This window comes from Micromesistius poutassou, assembly GCF_964030765.1.
Source record: "Micromesistius poutassou genome assembly, chromosome: 3".
In the NCBI taxonomy this organism is placed as follows: domain Eukaryota; kingdom Metazoa; phylum Chordata; class Actinopteri; order Gadiformes; family Gadidae; genus Micromesistius; species Micromesistius poutassou.
The window spans coordinates 20,885,080-20,906,470 of record NC_140273.1 but is presented as its reverse complement, the minus strand read 5'-3'; the positions used below and the strand labels follow the sequence as shown (position 1 = coordinate 20,906,470).

The following is a 21,391-nucleotide window of genomic DNA, read 5'->3' as shown; positions in this document are numbered from 1 at the left end:
AATCTTCTTCAACTGTCTGCGTCTGCAACATCTACTACGCTCATCCTGGTGCTTTGGTCTCCTCGCCCCCCGACTGCCAGGTCTCGTCCGACGCGTGGAGCGAACGTAACCCTTCTCCGTCCACTGAAGTACGAGGGTTTCACGTCGTCTACGCCACCCGAGCTACTCGCACCTGTTAAAATTGCTCTGTTTAATGCCCAGTCCCTAGTTAATAAGGCATTTATCCTAAATGACGTTTTTACCACTAGGAAACTGGATGTACTTTTCATAACAGAAACATGGCTCAATGCAAATGATACCACTCCACTTGGAGAGCTATGTCCTCCCACTGTGGTTTTCTGAACACTCCCAGGGCCTCTGGCCGTGGAGGTGGCCTAGCCACTATATTCAATAATAACACTTTTAAATGTCGTTTTTTGCCCACAATTGCCTACTCCTCATTTGAAGTGCAATTATTACTGCTTAATGTTCACCTGCCTATACTATGTGCTTTGGTATACAGACCTCCTAAAACTACTGGTAGCCTATTTATTAATGAGTTTACTGATCTTCTCTCCTCTTTGGCCTCCCGATCAGATAAATTGTTGATTGTTGGTGATTTTAACATCCACATATGTTGTCCAACTAAACCAATGGTCAATGAGTTCATGAATGTTTTAGAATCTTTTAACCTAACACAGTCAGTGTCTGGTCCAACCCATCAAAGGGGCCATACCTTAGACCTTGTTCTCTCCTCTGGCTTTGATGTGGCCAATCTCTCCGTCTCTGATATTGCTGTATCAGATCATCACCTGATTGAGTTTGAGTCCACTCTTGTACGCCCCGCCCCCTCCCCCACTCAGCCTCCCCCCCTCTCACGGATCTTAAACCCGGCCACGGCGTCAAAATTCTCTCACCATTTTGGGCTAGTCCACCAGTCAAATCTCTCTGTCTCTTTCCCCACCTGCTCAAACACTGATGACTTGGCCTCTCTCTTTAACTCAGCCTGCACGGACACTTTGAATCAGGTTGCTGAAAACCTAGCAACCTCTGAAACCTAGAAAAGCCAAGGTAGTCTCACCCTGGCTAAATGATACCACCCGTGCTCACCGGCGTGTCTGCAGACAAGCTGAACGCAAATGGAAGAAGGATAAGCTCCAAATCTCTTATGATCTTCTGCGTGATAGCCTAAACCGCTATCAACTCGCTGTTAAAACGTCTAAAGCTGATTACTATGCTGAGTTAATTAATAAGCAAGCTCACAGACCCAAAGTGCTTTTTAAAACCATTAACTTAATCTTAAACCCTGCTGCCCACACTATTGAAAGCTCCACTGAGGCCTGTGAAAACTTTTTAATTTATTTTATTCAGAAAATTGACTCAATCAGAGCCAATATCCTTAGTTCTTCTCTTGACCCTGCAGACCCTCAACCTCCCACCAGCAGCCATCTTCAGCACTTTGCACCTGTCTCTTCCTCTGAGCTATCTCAGGTAGTCTCACGGATGAAGCCCACTTACTGCCCCTCAGATGTCATTCCCTCTCAGCTCTTCAGAGATAGCTTTGCCTTTATCTGTCCATTCATTCTGGCAATAGTAAACAGCTCACTAGCCACTGGTGTTGTCCCTTCCACTTTCAAGCATGCTACTGTGCAACCTCTCCTAAGAAAGTCTTCCCTTGACTCAAACGACTTGAAAAATTACAGACCCATCTCAAAACTGCCTTTTATCTCCACAATTTTAGAGAAAGTAGTTTTCCAGCAACTCACAGCATATTTGAACAGTTTTAATTTATTTGATAAATTCCAATCTGGTTTTAGAGCTATCCACAGCACTGAATCTGCCTTACTGAAAGTATACAATGACATTCTACTTTGCACTGACTCTGGTTCCTGCGCCATTTTAGTTTTATTGGATCTTAGTGCCGCATTTGACACTATTGATCATGACATCCTACTGCAGAGGCTGGAACATAGAGTTGGGCTGGAGGGCACTGTTTTAACCTGGTTCACCTCTTACCTGAAAGACAGGACTTTTTCAGTTAAATTGGGACGTTACTCCTCTTCCTCTGCCACCACGAAATGTGGGGTCCCCCAAGGTTCAATCCTTGGCCCCCTCCTCTTCTCTCTCTACATGCTGCCCCTGAGTTCCATCTTTGACAAACATGGCATCCAGTACCACTGCTATGCCGACAATACCCAGATCTACCTCCCAGTTGCCCCTCAGACCACATGTACATTAAACAAACTGTATAGCTGCCTCAATGATATTAAATCTTGGATGGCATGCAATTTCCTACAACTCAATGATAGCAAAACTGAAGTCATTATATTTGGTCCCCCTTCATCTGTCACCAGCCTCAGCAGTGCTCTTGGTCCCCTCTCTAATAACGTGCACCCTGTGGTTAGAAATCTTGGTATTATGCTGGATAGCTCTCTGAATTTTAATAAACAAATCAATAGTGTGGTCAGAAGTGTTTTTTATCAACTTAGAGTAATATCAAATCTTAAATCCCTTTTATCCCGGAGTGATCTTGAAATTCTCATACATGCTTTTATTTCCTCAAGACTTGATTACTGGAATATTTTATACACAGGTCTTAAACAAGAGAGAGCACATCACACCAGTCCTGGCTCAGCTGCACTGGCTCCCTGTCAAATTCAGAATTGATTTTAAGATTTAACTCTTTGTTTTTAAAGCCCTAAATGGCTTAGCCCCCCCTTATATTGCTGAAATGCTTTCCCCACACTCCACCTCCAGGTCGACCCGGTCATCCACAAAACAGCTCCTATCTGTCCCCCGTACACGTCTTAAAGCGAAAGGTGACCGGGCGTTCTCTGCTGCTGGCCCAAACCTATGGAATCCCCTTCCACCCCATATAAAGTCCTCTACCACCCTTGCCAGTTTTAAGTCTAATTTAAAGACATACCTTTTCACTCTTGCTTTTAACAACCCTTAACCTTGTTCTTACTTTTCTTTTACTACTTTTATTTTCGGGATTTTACTCTATTTAACCTGTTTTACCCTATGTTGTTATTTTTTATTATATATATTGCTTTCTTTCTACTTTTTTTTTTTGCATTTCTTTTTTTTTGTCAAGACCTGTGTATCCCTGGGCCCCTTTTATCAACTGCCCTGCCCAAACCCTGACTTCTGTCAATGTAAAGCGCTTTGGGTCAACTCCTGTTGTATTTAAATGTGCTATATAAATAAAAGTGACTTGACTTGACTTGACTTAATTCCTTTCGATTTTCCTCTTGGTCCACCAATACCTGTAAATAATTTCCACTCTAATGTAATGGCTAATTCCGCAAAGGTGTGTTGTTAATGTATAACACTTTCACACACTGTTGTTCAAGATGTTGATCAGGCATCTATTGGCGAAAGTTGGTAATGCTCGGAAATACATCTGACGTTGTATGTTGTCATGTGACCCTGGCAAGGCGCCGGCATCTAATTGAGACTGGCGTTTATTTTTCAAAACGTGTGTGTATGCAGATGAGCCAACCCAGGGCACCCTCAGCAGCCACCAGTGAGACCACACAGAGCCCCCCGTGCTCCGCCCCTTTCCCAAACCTGAGCAGGCGATGACACAGGGCTTCACACTCATCAGCTCAGATGACTGGTGTGACACACACACACACACAGAATTTGTCCACACACACAGAATTTGTCGAAGCAATCCCAACTTGTGTTCCATTTTACTGATCTGCTGTGGTTATGAACGCAGGGAGAAGAAGATCGAAGGGCTCATGGTGCTGCGCAGTCTGGCCCAGGACCACGTGGACACGCTGCGCACCAGGCTCCACAACGTCTGCGACGCCCTCGTGCAAGAGGTAGCTCACCCTCTATGGGCCTGCTCACTGGTGCTCTCTCTCTCTCTACCACTTAACATGGAGCCAAGAATCTGTAATTGTGGGTGGGTGTGTGAGTGGGCGGGCGGGCGGCTGGGTGTGGACAGTCCGTCACTGTCTGCAAGTGTAAAACAATCCTGACTACAGCCTAGTCTATATACCTTGCTGTGTGTAAAACCATCCCGATCGATTCTCCACCATAGAACAAGTGGTTGATTCAACATGAACAAAGTTAGCAAAACACAGCCTTGAATGAAGGGAGTGTGAAACGCCCTATAATGTAACGCATGCATTGCATTCATATAGCGCTTTTCAAGACACTCAAAGCCCTTAACAGAGTGAGAGTGGTGTTTACCAAGTGTGTGTCTGTGTCTGGTTCTCTGGTGAAGAACCTGCGTTCGGGCGTGTCCCGCGCGGCGGTGTGCACGCTGGGCGTCCTGTACTGCCACCTGCAGCGGGCCATGGACCGGCAGGTGGAGGCCACGGCCAGCGCGCTGCTGCACAAGGCGACCGAGAGCATGCCTTCATCCGGCAGGAAGTGGACACGACGCTGGGCCACATGGTGCGGCACTGCACGCCGGCGCACTGCATCAACGGGGTCGGGGGTTTGAGGTCAGGGTGCTGCACACACACACACATGCACGCTGGCACACAACGCAGACACGCACACGCTGTGTTCCGCCTTGTTATCTAGTATATCTACCACAGTGCCTTTCTGCTTGGGCTTTTTTTTAATCTGTATTGCAAGATTTGTAAAAAAAAAAAAAAAAGACTAAACAATCAGCGGCAGATGCAAACGCAGTGTCCCATGTGTTGTGTATGTGTGTAGCCAAAACTAATTTATAATGCCTTGTATGGGCATTGGTAGTTCAAACATTCATTAAAGGTACAGGTTACATTCTAAAATCTGTGCATTGAGCAATAAGACAAGAACAGCTTCTCCATCCATGACGGCACACAGACAAAAATACAACAGAGAAAACAGACATTTAACCAGGACTTCATCTGCTTTGGACTGGTAGGTAGGATACTCCAGAGGTTTAGCCTATGTTTCCTTATTTCCATCTGTTCTGTATTTCTGTCGTTTGTGTATCTTTGTTTGCATCCTTCATGTTGAGCTTGTGCGCCGCCCAGCACCTGGCCGACCTGCTGGAGGGTGGGTGTGGCCCGCCTGCAGTCCGGAGGGAAGGACGTGACGGGCAGAATCCTCCCGGCCGTGGTCAAGCTGGCTCTGGACTCCTCCCAGGAAGCCAGGCACATGGAGCCCCCGGTGACTTCCTGTGTTGGTGAAGGCGAAGGCTTTGGTGTCTTTTCGAACCGCTCACTGACGTGCCGCTCTCACTCCTCCCCCTTCAGGTCCTTTGGCCGCCGGATGCTGCTGTTCGTGTCCTCCCACCGGGACTTTGATAGCCTCCTGGAGAAGCACATCTCCACGAAGGACCTTTCCGCCACCCGCAAGATGGTCAGCGGTCTCAAGACCAAGGTACGGAAGGCCCCGCCCTCTAGCCCCACCGTACCGCTTGGTGACAGGTCTTGTGAACGTTGTTGCGGTTGTTGTTGTGTCAGGGTATGGGTGAGATGCCCCAGGCCCCACCCTCTTGCGCCACCCTACCGCTTGGTGACGGGTCTTGTGAACGTTGTTGTGTCAGGGTCAGTGTCTGGGTGAGATGCCCCAGACCCCACCCTCAGCTTGGGGCAGAGGCTCACTTCCCGGCAGTGGCACCGTCAGGGCCTCGACACTCAACAGGAAGCTCCCCAAACAGAACATAGCCCCCACCCCCACTAACACCACCCCCACCAACACCACCACCAGGTGAGACTCCTCCCAGACACATGACAGCCTCCTTTGAAATATGTTCGTAAAAGTAAAACACTCACTTATGCTATTAGGTCAACTCCTCTCTCGGGGGTCGTGTTCCAGAACAAACATGATGGATTTTGTTTAGAATGTCTCTCCTATATTTATTTATGAAGATGGTGCGCCCGCTGAAGGACGACCTGTCCGGGGTGCTCAACCACCTGGTGCCCGCCGTCGTGGACAACCACCTGAACTCAAAGAACCGCACCGTGTACTCGGCCGCCACAGGGGCCCTCTGCGAGCTGGTGCTGAACCTCGGTGAGGGCCCGGTGGGAAGCCGTCCGGAACATGGTCCAGTCTGACCTCAGCGTTGTCCTTGTTGTTACTCAGGTGTTCTTCCCTTCCCCTCTCCAGACGGCAGCCTCCTCCTGCAGCCCTTCTGCTTCAAGGCACGGCTTCTTAGCGGCCAAGCAAAGGTGGATCTGATCGAGAAGGTTGCAGGTTTGTTAATGGCTAAAATGTTACTTCTTTTTTTTTGTTGATAGCAATGATCAGCACCAGACATACGTATACCATTGTGTGGCCAATGAAGAGGCATCTGATACACTCTGCTTTGCCGCCTACATCTCCTCTGTCTCTTCCTCTTCTTCCTCCTCCTCTCCTCTGTCTCCTCTTCTCTCCCATTCTTTTGTCTCTTCCTTGGTTTCCTCCTCCTTCTCTTCCTCTGTCTCCTCTCCTCCCCCTTTCCCTCCGTTTCCTCCCCCCCCCAGAGCTGGTGACGGAGCTGTACCCCCGCCGGCGCCAGCTGATGCAGCAGAAGGCGCTGCCCCTGCTGTGGTGCGTGCTGGGCCCGTCCAGCGGCAGCATGCTCCGGGCGACCACCAGCCTGTGCCAAGCCCTACACGATCAGATGGAGCCCGGCCTGCGCAAAAGTGCTGCCTCCCAGCCCCCGAACGTCGGCAGGGACCTCAACAAGTTTCTGAGATCCATGTCCTGAATAAAAAATGTTGTAATGACTGGAACCACGACTTTTACTTGAAAAAAAGAAATGTTCTGCATATCTATCAGAGCCTGCACTTTTGTTATACTGTTAAAGAAAAAGTGTCTTACTTCTCATGAGCTCCTCGACTCTGGACCCTTGATATCTCAGTGAGACGTCCTCCGGGCCAACGGCTGTGATGATGGGTCTTTCTTTCTTGATACAAACGTTAATTCGAAACAACATTTTACACAGTTGCCTAAAATAGGAAATGCACAAAGGTAAATCAACGGTATTAAACAATGACTATCTTTTTATGGGGAAAGAAGCAACAGTGGTGGACCGTACTAAAGGCCCTATCCATTGTATGGGTCTGTAATGCTAATCAAATCAAATGTATTTATTAAGCACATTTAATAACGAGGGGGGGAGATCTTATATTTTATTTATGTTTTGTTTGCTTGATTCAGTTCGCGTTGGTCAGTTTGCCAAAAAGAAGCGTTCGGTCGTTTGTTCGTTCAGTCGCGTTTCCGGTAGCGGTGAATCATGAAATGCACGGTTCTCAGCTGAGTCAGTCAGACTCAGGCAGACGAAGGCAGAACGGAAAATAATTGAACGCAAGTACGGAGCTAGATGGGCCTTCATGACCCGTCATAAAGGCCCAGCGATGTACCAGTGACGTTGACCCGTCATAAAGGGCCATCGACCCAGCAGTGTACCAGTGATGTTGACCCGTCATGAAGGCCCAGCGATGTACCAGTGATGTTGACCCGTCAGAGGGACATCGGCCCAGCAGCGTACCAGTGATGTTGACCCGTCATGAAGGCCCAGCGATGTACCAGTGATGTTGACCCGTCATGAAGGCCCAGCGATGTACCAGTGACGTTGACCCGTCATAAAGGGCCATCGACCCAGCAGCGTACCAGTGACGTTGACCCGTCATGAAGGCCCAGCGATGTACCAGTGATGTTGACCCGTCAGAGGGACATCGGCCGAGCAGCGTACCAGTGATGTTGACCCGTCATAAAGGGACATCGGCCCAGCATCGTACCAGTGATGTTGACCCGTCAGAGGGACATCGGCCCAGCAGCGTACCAGTGACGTTGACCCGTCATGAAGGCCCAGCAGCGTACCAGTGATGTTGACCTGTCATAAAGGGACTTCGGCCTAGTGATGTTGACCCACCATAAAGGGACATCGGCCCAGCAGCGTACCAGTGATGTTGACCCGTCATGAAGGGACATCGGCCAGCAGCGTACCAGTGACGTTGACCCGTCATAAAGGGACATCGGCCCAGCAGCGTACCAGTGATGTTGCCCTGTCATAAAGGGACATCGGCCCAGCAGCGTACCAGTGATGTTGACCCGTCATGAAGGGACATCGATGTACCAGTGACGTTGACCCGTCATAAAGTGTCATTGGCCCAGCAGCGTACCAGTGATGTTGACCCGTCATGAAGGCCCAGCGATGTACCAGTGATGTTGACCCGTCATAAAGGGACATCGGCCCAGCAGCGTACCAGTGATGTTGACCCGTCATGAAGGGACATCGGCCCAGCAGCGTACCAGTGATGTTGACCCGTCATGAAGGCTCAGCGATGTTGACCCTTCATAAAGGGACATCGGCCCAGCAGCGTACCAGTGATGTTGACCCGTCATGAAGGGACATCGGCCCAGCAGCGTACCAGTGATGTTGACCCGTCATGACGGCCCAGCGAACAGTGTCGTTGACCTGTCACAGAGGGACATCGGGCCAGCGATGTATGATAACAAGCTGTAATATCCTCACATAGCCACAAGGGAGCGTGAACGAGCACATATAATAGCCAGCTGTAATAACCGCACATAGCCACAAGATGTCAGCACCTGCACACATATAATTAACTAGGAGGCGGGCGCTCAACACCATAGCCAATCAGAGCACGTTATACGTCATAGAGACCATATCGATTAGATTATCGATTAGATATCCAGCTAAGCGTCTCTCCACGTGTGCCTATACAATTCCCCTCCTTATGCTTCATAGATATTAGGCCAGAACCTTTACCAAATAAAGTGAATTAAAAGCGATCTTGTTTCGGTGACCTTTTCTGAAAGAACATGACACGGGAAAAACACTTTGCTTTCTCCACTATCAAGTCCTTGTGGCAGCCGTTTCGGCTGGCCCCGCAGGCTGTAAAGGTAACCGGTTTTTCAGTCACCCACTGGTCAAGAGATTCTTGCATGGGTAGACATGTTAAAAACAGTTTTTTCTCACATGCTTGCACCACGGTTGGATCTTCCCACCGTGTTGTGTGGGTTATCCAGGGACCCTTTCGAGCCTCTGTCTCAAGCCCCTTTGGATGCTGTCTTTTAAAACTTTGGGTTCTGCCAGCACGCCACTCAACAGATCTACACTCTGCTCTACACAGGGTGTGGCTGCTTCGACAGCTCTATTCTAGGGCGTTTCGGTGGAAGACTTTTGAGCGGATGCGGCATGGTCCTCCCCAGCGCTTTTTATCTGTTTTTACATATTAGACATATCCAGGGGCTCCACTCTGTGTTTGAGTCGGCGACCCCTTCCACGGTTTGGATAAAGGCTTGTCTCTCGGAGCTGTTACGATTCGTAAGTTGCTCTTCGATTAAGTCTATCTCTGCTGTCACCTAGCGGTATGACAGCATTACGCTGGGATTTTTAAATTAATTTATGATTTAATTAATTAATTCAAGTTAATTATGAATACGTTACCCACCCTCTTATACACTTTGCATTTATTGAGAGGGTTATGTGTGTTGTGTAGACATTTAATCCACCACCGCATTCGTTCCCTGCCGGCACACATGGAGTGGTCACCAGAGCTAGAGCTACTTGTTGCGTTGTTGCGCCATATAAGCTGCTCTTTGTCCCTGTTTATTTTCATGTATGCTATGCCGTCTGGCGCTGCCTCATGTTGATGCCAGGCTTGGCTAGGCTTGTCTCTTGGAGCTGTTAGAATTCGCAACATTGCTCCTCGATTAAGCCTCTCTGCTGTCACCCGGTGGTGACCTAGCATTACGCTGGGAGTGACCGGTGTTATGCACCTGGCCTAGGGGCGCCAAGCTACACAACAAAAACGATGGGAGACAACCGTTTTCCAACCAAACTAAGTATTTATAAACTAATTTAAGTGTTCAAATCATTATTCAAAATATGGGATGTGGAAGTCAGTAAATCAGTGGTGTGGAGTGTGTAGGCATGAGTGGATTATATGTGTGTGTTGTTCCAACAGAAGTGTTGAAAGGTGTGCATGGCTGTGGAGCTGAAAAGGAAATGAAAGGAACAGAGAGAAGGAAGGACTGGGGAAGCAGGCTTTTATAGGGCGTTGGCACCCGGGCCCAGGTGCACGCCAATTGCCAATCAATTATGTCACTGCTCCCCAGAAACAAATAGACAACAGAATGAATAGGGGACAAAGCAAACAACAACAACCCATAACCAATAACCATAGAACCTAAGAGTGCAATGACAAAGTACTATAATACACAATATACAGGGAACCGTCACACCGGTTATTCTGGCTTTGGTTCGTAACCAGCGTCTTAATAACCTGTCCTCTAACAATTTATAATTGATCCACTACCCCTTCTCTTATACGCTTTGCGTTTATTGAGAAGGTTTTGTGTAGACTTTTAGTCTACCGTCGCATACGGTCATGTTGCACACTTGGTGTGTTCTCCGGAAAGTAAGAGCTCCTTCGCTGCATTGATATGCCGAATTAGCTGCTCTTTGTCGCTGTTTATTTCATGTAGGCTACGCCGTCTAGGCTTCGCCTCATGGTGGCGTCCCAGCGTTATGCTGGTATTAGGAGTGACCGGCTATTCTGTCTTTAATATCCTGTCCTCTGACCATTTCTAATGAATGTTATCCTCTTCTCTCATACACTGCGTTTATTGAGAAAGTTATGATTGCTTGTGTGGACTTTTAATCCAATGTTGCATATTTGATCCAGTTTTACACATTCTGTGTGTTCACTGGCTACCAGAGCTTCTTTGTTTCTTTGTAAAGCAGATTGCATGCTCTGTTCATTGTTATGCCTGCCAGCGGTTCCTCTTACCGCCTCTCGTTGGGAGTGGACATAAGGGGGGCCTTGCTGCTCACCGCAGTTGGTGGCTTGGGTTTTTTCCTAGCTCCGCACCCAGTGGCCGCAGACGTAGGAGAAGCCTTGTTGCTCTGCATCGCCCAGTTTTTCATAGATTATGAACGACGGGTTGAGTCAGAAATTAGAGACTCACTTTATTCTCTTGATCATTGCTTTGCATGCTCTTAAGGAGAATTTCGGGTTCTTGAGTCTGATGTGCCGTGTGACTTAGGTCTTTGTGACTGGGGTCCAGCAGGAGTACATTGATTGGGCTCCGCTCGCAGCTTCACCTTAGCCCATAGACGGCGGAGCCTACATGAAATAGAACGATAATTATGTTATTATAACTCTAATTCTATGATTGTAGGCGTAGCCGTATAGTTTCCCACCTGCTGTTCCCTCCAATTGCATTCCCCACGGCAACGTGGGGAATGTGGGCGGTGCCCACGTTGATTGGTGCATAGCTGAAATTTTCAGTGCGTGCGAGCATGCGCACAGGACAAGCCCATAAGGCCTAGACGGCTAAGCCTATAGTTATAATAACATAACTATCGTTATTGTAATGCGTTTTCCGCTGTGGACCAAGTACAATCTGGACGTGGTTCGTTTCAGTTTTTGAGGGGGTCTGCTGAAAAAATCTGATTAATCAGATTGTTGTTTTGACAAATCCTGCACAGCCCGCCCCCCCTTCTGAAGTCAAAAATAATCTCCCGATTGAAATGCATTGGTTTAATATTGAATTAATTAAATATAAAAATACATAATATACCACTATAATATATTAATAATATTAAAATATATTATATATATATATATATATAAATATTAGGGCTGTCAAGTGATTAAAAAAAAATCTAATTAATTACAGGCTCTGATTAATTAATCGCATACTTACATTTTGCAGAGAAAGTATTTCAAAATAATTTAATTCAAAAAAATTATGGCAGATGAGTGATTCAATGAATAATATACATAATAGACTTTAAAGTTCAATGTCTCTTTTATTTAAAACATGTCTTTCATTAACATTGCATTTTAAGATCAAATTAATAACATTTCCATCTCACTCAAGATGCAATGCATCTCAGGCAAAAAATATACAATACTTTGTTTTGACTCTAGAGAGCACTATAGAAGCATGATTCATCTGCGTAAATTTCTTTAACAAGTTATTTTTTGATTGATTAATTAATGATTATGATGATTAATTAATCTAAATGAACTTTGACAGTCCTAATAAATATACAATTATTTAGTTCTAATATTATAAGTAGATCATGTAGCTATTATCGCATTAACAAGAGGGTTGCAACACCAACTAACACAGTGTACTTTTTCTATTGGGAGTGTGGTTCAGGTATAACCAGACAATATTAAAATATTGATCATATAAAAACTAGGCTATACATACAGCATATCATACATTTGACATGTATATAGAATTAGACTATTGTCAAGTCCTACTCTTCTTCAACATCCAAAGGACACAGGGACAACTCAATTTTCGACTCAATCACTTTTATTCTTTTGGTTTTGTTAGTTGATTGGTCCATTCAGTGTATTTGCCAAATAATTAGGTTGTAAACCTTTAAAGACAGAACAAAAGTTGCCATTTAATTAAACATTTCAAATTGAATTTAACACAAAATCATACATATTAAGCAGCATTTCAACACCATGAAAGTAAATAAACATTTTCACCGACCATTGGCGTCTTTGGACTGAAACTATGAGTGAACTTGGAGCGTGTCTTCTCTCTGAAGTTTGTTCTCCTGAACGACTGAGAACCCTTTTCTTCACAGGTGCTCCCACTCAGTGACAATGAGTTGATTAGGTCACAAGCAGCCAGCTTGCTGCTGCTGTTGCACTCTGGGAAGTGTAGTTATTTGAGACCCAGCTGGGATTCAGCTCAACAACTATAGTTATATGTACAAGATTATAGGCTGAATTTGGGTAAAATTCAGCCTCTGCTGGCCCACAACTAGATTGTCTCGTCTCGTTATATGCTTTATAAGTTAATTATATTTCAATTATTATAACCATGTAGCCTTTATTTTCTTGGCGTTATCATTACATCCTTTCTTGTTACATATATATCAATTCTTGTTATAACAAGATCTGTATCGGACCATTGACCATCCTCTCGGAAATTCTATGAATAGAATTCATATAGACGGTATGGCACTATATCCCTATTCTCGCCGACCCATCTTGAATTTAATAGAACATTTTCTTTGCTTCGAGGAGGTCTGGTGGTCTCTGTATATAATAAATAAATAAATATATATTTATAAAACGGGCGGCTTAAGCAAGCGATCAGATTGTATAACTGTTGTATAATGACATATACATAGAATATACATAACTTCTATGACGCCCAATCAGTTTAGAGTTCCGTATCACGCCGCACAAAACTTTAGCTGTTGTTTATTTATTTATAAAAGCAAAACTATAGTTCACTGAAGCCTTAAAATATGTTGATTGATGGAGAGGGTGGAAATGTTGTAAAGCAATAGGCACACGGTGAGTGAACTGCTCGATAGTAGGCTAGGCTAAATTGCCGGCGAACCAAGCTTTTTTGACTTTCTTGTTTTTTCAAAATTGAGTGTCTGTGACTTTCATTTTGCCATACTTAACCATTTTATAAAAGCAATAGCTCACTTCAGTCTGTGAAATGTTCTCATTATACCACAGTTAAGGGGGTTGCCGTCCCTCCGCTGTGTGTCGGGCCGAACACATTCCATTCCACAGCCTCGTGAGCTATATATATTTAAGCTATTGCTTAAATATATATGTATGTATATATATATATATATATAATGTGGCGAGCAGCATGGGAAGGACGAGACAGGAGCCCAGGTTACGCAGTCATACAACTCTCGCAGCCCATACAACTCTCGCAGCCCATACACCGCACGACTGCGAGAGTTGCCTTTATTTAACACCCGCGATATGACAGAAACACGGCACACCTGACCAACACAAACAACACTCGCACCAATGGTCACGATCACACTACACATCAGACAACAATGGATCACCACACAATTAACCCCTCCACAGCACCCAACCACAAGGTAACCCAGGGGGCCCCGAAAAGGTCCAAACCCCTAAAATAGTTGAACCCCCAGAATCCCTTGTGGCACAACCCGGAACTGGTGTCCACGGCCTGGTCACCACACAGCCCCCATCTTATGGGTCAGACGTCCCGGCGACCCCAACACCCATTGCACAGTTCCGAGTGTTCAGGGGGCCGGCGCCGGTGCCTCGGCCCCTGCCGGTGGCTTCCCCGTTGTGGCACAGTCTGAGACGCCCGTCTCCAATCGTGGGCAGCATAGGCCCTCCTCTGCCAAACCCCAGAGTCAGCAGGAGCCCTGGGGGTGTGGTCGACCACCTCCATCGGGGCCCCCACCAGGTTCCGCTGTAGGGGTCCGCTGGAGCGCCGTTCGGGGACCCCATCCTCCACCGCCCTCCGACGTCTGGCCCGTCCTCGCCCAGCCCCAGCTGCCGACACTGCGGCGACACTTCGAGGTCCCGTGGCCGGACTGGAACGTCACTGTCGTTGTACCACGGGTGAGGGCTGCCCCAGTCGCGTCCACCCGGGAACCACAACGTCGACAGCAGTGTTCAGCCGGCACCAGACTGGCAATCCTCCTCTGAGGACGGCTCCTGGCTGGGTCGGGTGAAGAGGTCCAACTCAGCCCGTTCTGGAGGGCTCTCTCTCACTCTCTCAATTCGTTTAGTCCAGCCCGAAAGGACTCTGAAAAACACTCCCATTCAAAATGCATGGGTTTACATTTTGTTCTGCAGAGCATGAAAGAGTCAGAGAAACGCTCCCATTAAAAATGCATTGGTTTACATTTCGTTCTGTGTAGCATGAAAAAACTCGGACAACCGTGCTCTGGGACACGATTCAATAGATTAATGTTTGTGCGCATGAGCACAAAATCGCGTGATACCGGGTTGATATAGGGGCTCATATATCTCTCTATAGCTTTATAGTGATATATGAGATATATGAGCCTTATGGAGCTTTATAGAGATATGAGTCTCTATATAGCTATCAAGAGATATATGAAGCTTTATATAGCAATATAGAGGTATATGAGGCTCTTTATAGCTATAAAGAGACATATGAGGCACATGGCGCATCTCTGTTCGGGGCTTGCACCCTATCCCAAGTTGAAAGTTATTCTTCAACTCTGAACAAATATGCAATGGTGCTGAACTTTGAGCTGAATCAATCAGGTCTTCTGATTGGAAGATGGCTGCATGGTACCCATATGCCTCCTCCAGACCTGCTGGAGTGGTCACATCCTGTGGATCTCCAGACAAGATGGCTCCACTCGCTCTCCTGCTGCTCTGCCAAGTTGCCTTATACACAACAGTGACATCCAAAAAAGGTATAGACCATTGTCCTTTCAGTTTTTAAGTTATTTAGAATACAAAATGATTGAATTGTTAATTAATTTCTAAGATCTCTCCCTCACTCTTTCTCAAGAAAGGTGAAACTAGTCCTCTCTGGTGGATGATGAATGGCAAAAGGGGTTGTCTCTATTTGCGACTGTGTAGTGTTTTGAAATGTACACCTGGATTACAAACTATGCCCTGACCGTGATTGAATGCTGAAGTCTGTCCCCTTTGATCAGCATGTGGCCGACCGTCCGTGAGCGATGGCATTGATGTGTCCGGTCTTAAGAGCGTGTATGACATTGGGGAGGAAGTGACCTTAGCGTGTGAACCTGGCTACACACCCTCCACCCCTTCCCCGCGCAAGCTGGCCTGCACCCCCACCCAAGAATGGACGGCGGCCGACCTAGCGTGCACACGTGAGTACCCCGCTACTGGCTGAGCTACATGGCCTCCACAGACCTACACCGACCTTCAATGACTCAAACTCAGCTTTCAACAAGAAAGGTTTTTTGACCTCAAGTCACTTGAGGCCGGAACCTGAGGTATGATTATGTAAACATTTCAAGCTCATTTCAGCCAAAATGAACAACTAAGGTTGAGTGTACATTGGAATATGCATAGATTGTAATGTGAATTTCAGGAATGGTTCAAACAGGCAAAACTAAGTATGTCATCAGCTGGCTTCTCACTGATTTGGTATGGGGCCAACTGGTAGTAACTTACATGTTAGATAGCATTCTTATACAAAGCTAACCTCCTTAAGCACACCAGCAAACCTAATACTGTATTCACCTACTACCCACCTTTTTTATATCTCTATATCTATACAGTAATATAATATATATATATATGTATATAACAACATTATTTTACATATGTTTCTGTTTTCATGCATGCAGTTCAGCGTTTGCTACAGTTCCTTCCATATTGACCTCCCTTGTTCTCCTGTTTTCCAGCTAGAACCTGTCCTATCCCCAGGCCTCTGCAGGCTCTAGTGCCGGGCAGAACCCAGGTTCCTTTCAAGACAGTGCTGAACTACACATGTGACGAAGGGTAGGCATTAAAGGTCCAGTGAGCAGGATTGAATAGCAACTAGCAGTGAGGCTGCAGATTGCAAGCACCTGAATATGAAAGAATGCACACTTATCATAATCCCCTCCATCCACGAACAGCCATTCATTACACTACTTTACACTGAGATTAAAAGTGAAACTCCAGTATAATTGAGTCCTCTAAATAGAATATTTTGGTGAAAGGACGGAGCATAGGCTCGTCTTCAGAAGCTATATGAGTTGCATCCGAGATAGGGTTAATCATCTGATGAATTTGGATTCTAACGTAACAGAATTCATATTTTAATGGGATTATACACTATTTGAAACATGCTTATGATTATTATTTTCAATTTCTTCCAAGTCTGTACTGCTAGATGTTACTCAATTCTACACACTGCAACTTTAAGATGTACGGAAAAGAAAAACACAAATCATCAACAGTCCTGGCTGACATGTGCTTGTGTTTATGCAGATATGTCATGACAGGAGCCAATGAGAGCAGCTGTTTAGCTGACGGAACCTGGAGCCATCCTCCCCCGCTTTGCAAAGGTATTGGAGGAGGAGGACCTACTGGAAAATAACTCCTTGTGGTGTGTAGGGTTAGTTGTAGTGTGAATGGTTAGTTGTAGTGTGAAGGGTTAGTTGTATTTATCCTGAGAGGGACAGTACCGTAATGGACAGCAAAAAGACAATGGGAAAGGGACACACCCAGAAAAGCCCAAAACAAAACTTTACACACAGACGTTACAAGTTTCACATACTACTTTCAATGCTCCATGCAATAATACTCCTGAACGAGTGATAACCTTTTAATTATGAAACAGAAAATCAACCCCAAAAACTCACGTCTCCAAAACATGGATGCATGAAAACCACTACGCATCCGAGAGAGGTTTTCTCAGACACATAATGATGCCTGTGTGTGTGTGTGTGTGTGTGTGTGTGTGTGTGTGTGTGTGTGTGTGTGTGAGTGAGTGAGTGAGTGAGTGAGTGGGTGGGTGAGTGGGTGTGTGTGTGTGTGTGTGTGGGAGGGTGGGAGTGTGTGTGTGTGTGTGTGTGTGTGTGTGTGTGTGTGTGTGTGTGTGTGTGTGTGTGTGTGTGTGTGTGTGTGTGTGTGTGTGTGTGTGTGTGTGTGTGTGTGAGGAGCTCCGTCTGAACCGGCGGTTGATTTTGATGTCCGCGTCCAAGAAAGGGTTCAGCTTCTCTAAACTCTACATTTCTTCTTGCTACTCAGTTTTTCAATCGAGGCAATGGAGAGCAGGTCAGGGGAAAAAAGATTCACATTCGATTTTCTGACTTCATCCCAACAGCGGTGAGCTGTGCGCTGCCAATGCCGCCCCGAGATGGTAGGTTTGTGTTGGACAAGGCACACACTGCGACCAGCACCATGTACGGGCAGGGCTGGACATACGAGTGCACCCCACCCAAGGCTCCCAGCTTTGAGAGAGGGGAGTGCTTGGCCGACGGAACCGCCACAGAACCGCCCATTTGTCGCGGTAAATCTCATTCCCAACGTGCCTCCTTTATCTATTCTAATATCTATTTTTTCATGGAAAAGGTGGTTGATTCCAAATGTCTTCCTCCCTAACTCCCTAACATACATACATGGTAAGTCGTTTCTTTAGGCTGTAGGCTAACCATCTGTACCACCCCCTTCAAATGAAGGTAAAAAACATCAGAAATTCAACAAGCCATAAACAACCTGCAACATCTTATTTTCTAACCTATTTTACATTCCAATTGGTTCAACTCTTCTCCCTTAAGCTGTTGTAGGTCAGCTTTGAGATTTGTAAAGAGAGAGGGCATAAAAGAGCGACATTTTGAAACTAACAATCAAATAAACGTCTCCTCCCCGCTCCCTCCCTTCCTACGTTTGTCCACCATTGAGAAGTGTTGCATTTCATGCACCTGTGATTGACAGTTAAGATGGATCCCAAACCAATTGGTGAAGTGATACCCTGATTGGGCAGACATTAGCCAAGAGCGGTTTTAAAATCAAACTTGGTTTATGGGGCAGGTATTTCATTCCAACCATTGATTAACACAGTCGAGGTGTGACATCGTGTAAAAGTAAGCAGACAGTAGGTACTATCACGATCCTCAAGGTCAAACAACTTTCCTGTGTCCCTAACCCAGACCATGCCCCTGACAATATGGCACTGCTTTTCCCATCTGTTATCCCAGATGTCAGCTGTCCCATTCCTGAGGGGATCCCTAATGGCTTCCTCGCCTTCGCAGTCATGAGGACCCATGGCTACAAGGGGACGGTCAGGTACGCCTGCAACGACCACTACGTGCTGGATGGAGAGGCAGAAAACCGCTGCACAAACACAGGGAACTGGTCCACTAAGCCTGTCTGCAGGGGTGAGTGATGGCTAACCATTGAGAAGAAACTTTAAAAAAAGATCATCATATTGGCTTCCTTTTACTACCTTTAACATACACACACCCAATGAAAGACCACAGAGTGTCAGAACACAGAGAATGATGTCATTATAGTGAAAGTGGCGAGTGGAGCCCAGACAGAACTGAACCTCTGCGCTTCAAAGTCAACATCTGAGTGAGGCCCCTTCATTCACTGCAGCTGAACACTCAGTAGACAGGCTGCTCCACGGAGAACCCTTCAACACAAGTGGACCCTAGAAGAACCTGGGATTCTGAGGGTTACTGCAATCTCAACATGATCCTATCAAACACTGACAGCATGCTCTCCAAAAGTCTCTCTACAGCCCTGTGTTCAGCTGATCCTATCAAACACTGACAGCATGCTGTCCAAAAGTCTCTCTACTGCCCCGTGTTCAGCTGATCCTATCAAACACTGACAGCATGCTGTCCAAAAGTCTCTCTACAGCCCGTGTTCAGCTGATCCTATCAAACACTGACGGTGTGCTGTAATGTCCAAATGTCTCTCTACAGCCCCATGTTCAGTCAACATCAAGAGAGGGCGCATATCCTACAACGGCAGGAAGCTTTGGATTGCAGATCTGAAACCTAACAGGGTGCTCCACGGGGAGCGGGTGGTCTTCTACTGCAAGAACAAAGTGCAGAAATGCGGGTACCCAGTCGCCTCTACCTGCAATGACGGTACCCTGATACTCCCAGAATGCTTTGAGGGTAAGTGCCAATCAGTAGATATCCGTAGTCCCCAAAAGTCCTCCCCAATGGGAAATGTAAGGGATCCTCCATTACCACACGCTGTTATCTAATGCACAACACAGGGCTAAGATTGAAGGGGCTAAGAATCTAATGTACCAGTTCACCATAACCAGTACTGCAGTTCAGGTAGCAGCTGAAGCCTCAAATGTCATGTGTGTTTTAAGATAGTAGGATCGTGTCGTTGGACCTGGAGATTTGAGCAGCAGCATAACTTATAACTAATTTCAGGAAGATTTGTACTGTTTTGTATTTTGAAAGACAGTTCTTGAGTTCTTGAATTGAACTGAATTTTTCAGTTTTTGCCATCTTGGTAAATGCTAGTATATGAGTTGACTGGTTATTTTTGTGAAAGCAATGTTGGTCTAATTAGCTAATGTGAATTGAGGAAGTGTTGCATATTAGTTTGGAATGAGGGTGAGACTCTAGCCTTGTTGTTACTTTTTAAATAATACAATTTGTGTATTTCCCTTTATTAACATTTAACTGTGGTATAGTGCCGGTAAAAACCCTTCCAAAATGATTGTGGTTCCCACCAAACTGTCCGGTTCACTGTTGACTGCTTTTAGAACCAGGAAAGCTGGAGTACACTGTGAGGCCGAAGACTCTGCCATCGGAGATCACTGTGTGTGATACCAATCCTTCTGCTGCTCCGAGCTCTGCTGCGCCAGCCTAACAGAGGGCCAGCCCCAGTGGTTACCCCAGGACGAGGGCCAGGGCCACGGACAACTAGAACGCAATAACACTTGGATTTGACAACAGTTCGGTTTTCTTTTGCTGCATCTTACTTTAGCATTTTTCTGTTTGCATATATGTACTGCTTGTCAAACTAATTTCATTAAAAGCCATACAAAAACCATCAGAAGCTAATATAATTATTACGTGTCTTGGATTAAATAAAGATGACCTATTGAAAGTGTGAATGAGATACCTATTTAGGGTGTTGATTTGCAGTCAGGGTTACAGTTTATTTTTATTAACCGAAAATATCTGCTCAAACCTCATTTTACCACCCGTCACACTTATGACCACCGTTTTTTCTTTCTTTTCCATCCACTGTTTGATGGCTAATGTCCTCGCTACAATGGATAGTCTGCACTGTAACGATTGCAAAGACCTGTCATTTCCCTGGGGATCTGCGCCTACCGGAGTACCCAGTAGAACCCTTTTACATGCTCACATGAATCCTGGAAACAGCAGCGTTGAGTAAGGGGAAGGGGGTATTACCACACACTTCCCTCACTGTTACCAAACATTCGAACAGATTAGGAAAACTCAAAAACATGATGCAAGATAACGATTTTTCTAAGCAAATGTCCACTTTGACACTGAGAATAACAAACATTTTTTTCAGTTTCACCACCACCACACTAAGCAAATATCAAAAATATGTGCTTTTTGAAATCTCTCTCCCAATTACATGCATCTGAAAGGTGATTGCAAATGATGCAAAAGGCTTCAGCCTTCAAACGACACCCCAACTACCTGAATCTGTAAATTAAAGTAAATGGGGAACCAAAACACACATATGCGACCATTCCTCTGTAAAGAGCCAGGCACAGTTTCAGCAGGGATTAAAACACGATAAGATTTAAAAAATGTGCTTTGGGCTGAGAACTGTAGGAAGGTGGGGGCGACGTTGTATATGAATGGCGCCCTCTCTCGCATCATCAACCGCTGCCCAGACAGCGCACCACACAGGGTACTGGGGCGTCGTAGAGACCAGTAACACGGTCACAAAGATCTCTGTGCCTGCATGCAGACTGGAAAGTTCACATAAGGTTTTGGGGAGACTTTTGAGGATTTTACTCCTGTTTCTCTTAATTATAGTCTTATTTCAGCGACAGTGGTACAATGGCATAGATTACTATGTTGATGTTGCATTTCATGTCGGACATTTTACCATGTTTAAAGCAAAAGTTCACTGGCTCTTGAAGGTGATTCCATTTTTTATCTAAAGTCAGTTAAACTGCAGCAAAATGCAGGTCTGCTGTGTTGTAATTTCACAAAAGGTACCGATACAATAGACTCCCCCTCTGCTCGTAATAAAAAGGCAAGACCTTCAGA

At 45.8% G+C, this 21,391-nt stretch overlaps 1 protein-coding gene across 1 annotated transcript; it reads left to right on the top strand.

The window, feature by feature from the left end:
• Positions 1 to 14,962: 14,962 nt before the first annotated feature.
• Positions 14,963 to 20,183, top strand: LOC311341007 (beta-2-glycoprotein 1-like). The gene is made up of 8 exons (XM_084465929.1): positions 14,963 to 15,106; positions 15,353 to 15,532; positions 16,073 to 16,169; positions 16,644 to 16,720; positions 17,482 to 17,667; positions 18,356 to 18,535; positions 19,088 to 19,285; positions 19,894 to 20,183. The coding sequence occupies exons 1-8, from the start codon at positions 14,968 to 14,970 to the stop codon at positions 19,998 to 20,000; spliced, it is 1,164 nt and encodes a 387-aa protein (XP_084322055.1). The 5' UTR covers positions 14,963 to 14,967; the 3' UTR covers positions 20,001 to 20,183.
• The last annotated feature ends 1,208 nt before the right edge of the window (positions 20,184 to 21,391 follow it).

Coding starts and splice junctions, on each gene's coding strand:
- LOC311341007 (XM_084465929.1), top strand. CDS start 14,968: ATGGCTGCATGGTACCCATATGCCTCCTCCAGACCTGCTGGAGTGGTC. Junction 18,536..19,087: donor CACTAAGCCTGTCTGCAGGG/GTGAGTGATGGC, acceptor GTCTCTCTACAG/CCCCATGTTCAGTCAACATC. Junction 19,286..19,893: donor ACTCCCAGAATGCTTTGAGG/GTAAGTGCCAAT, acceptor GACTGCTTTTAG/AACCAGGAAAGCTGGAGTAC.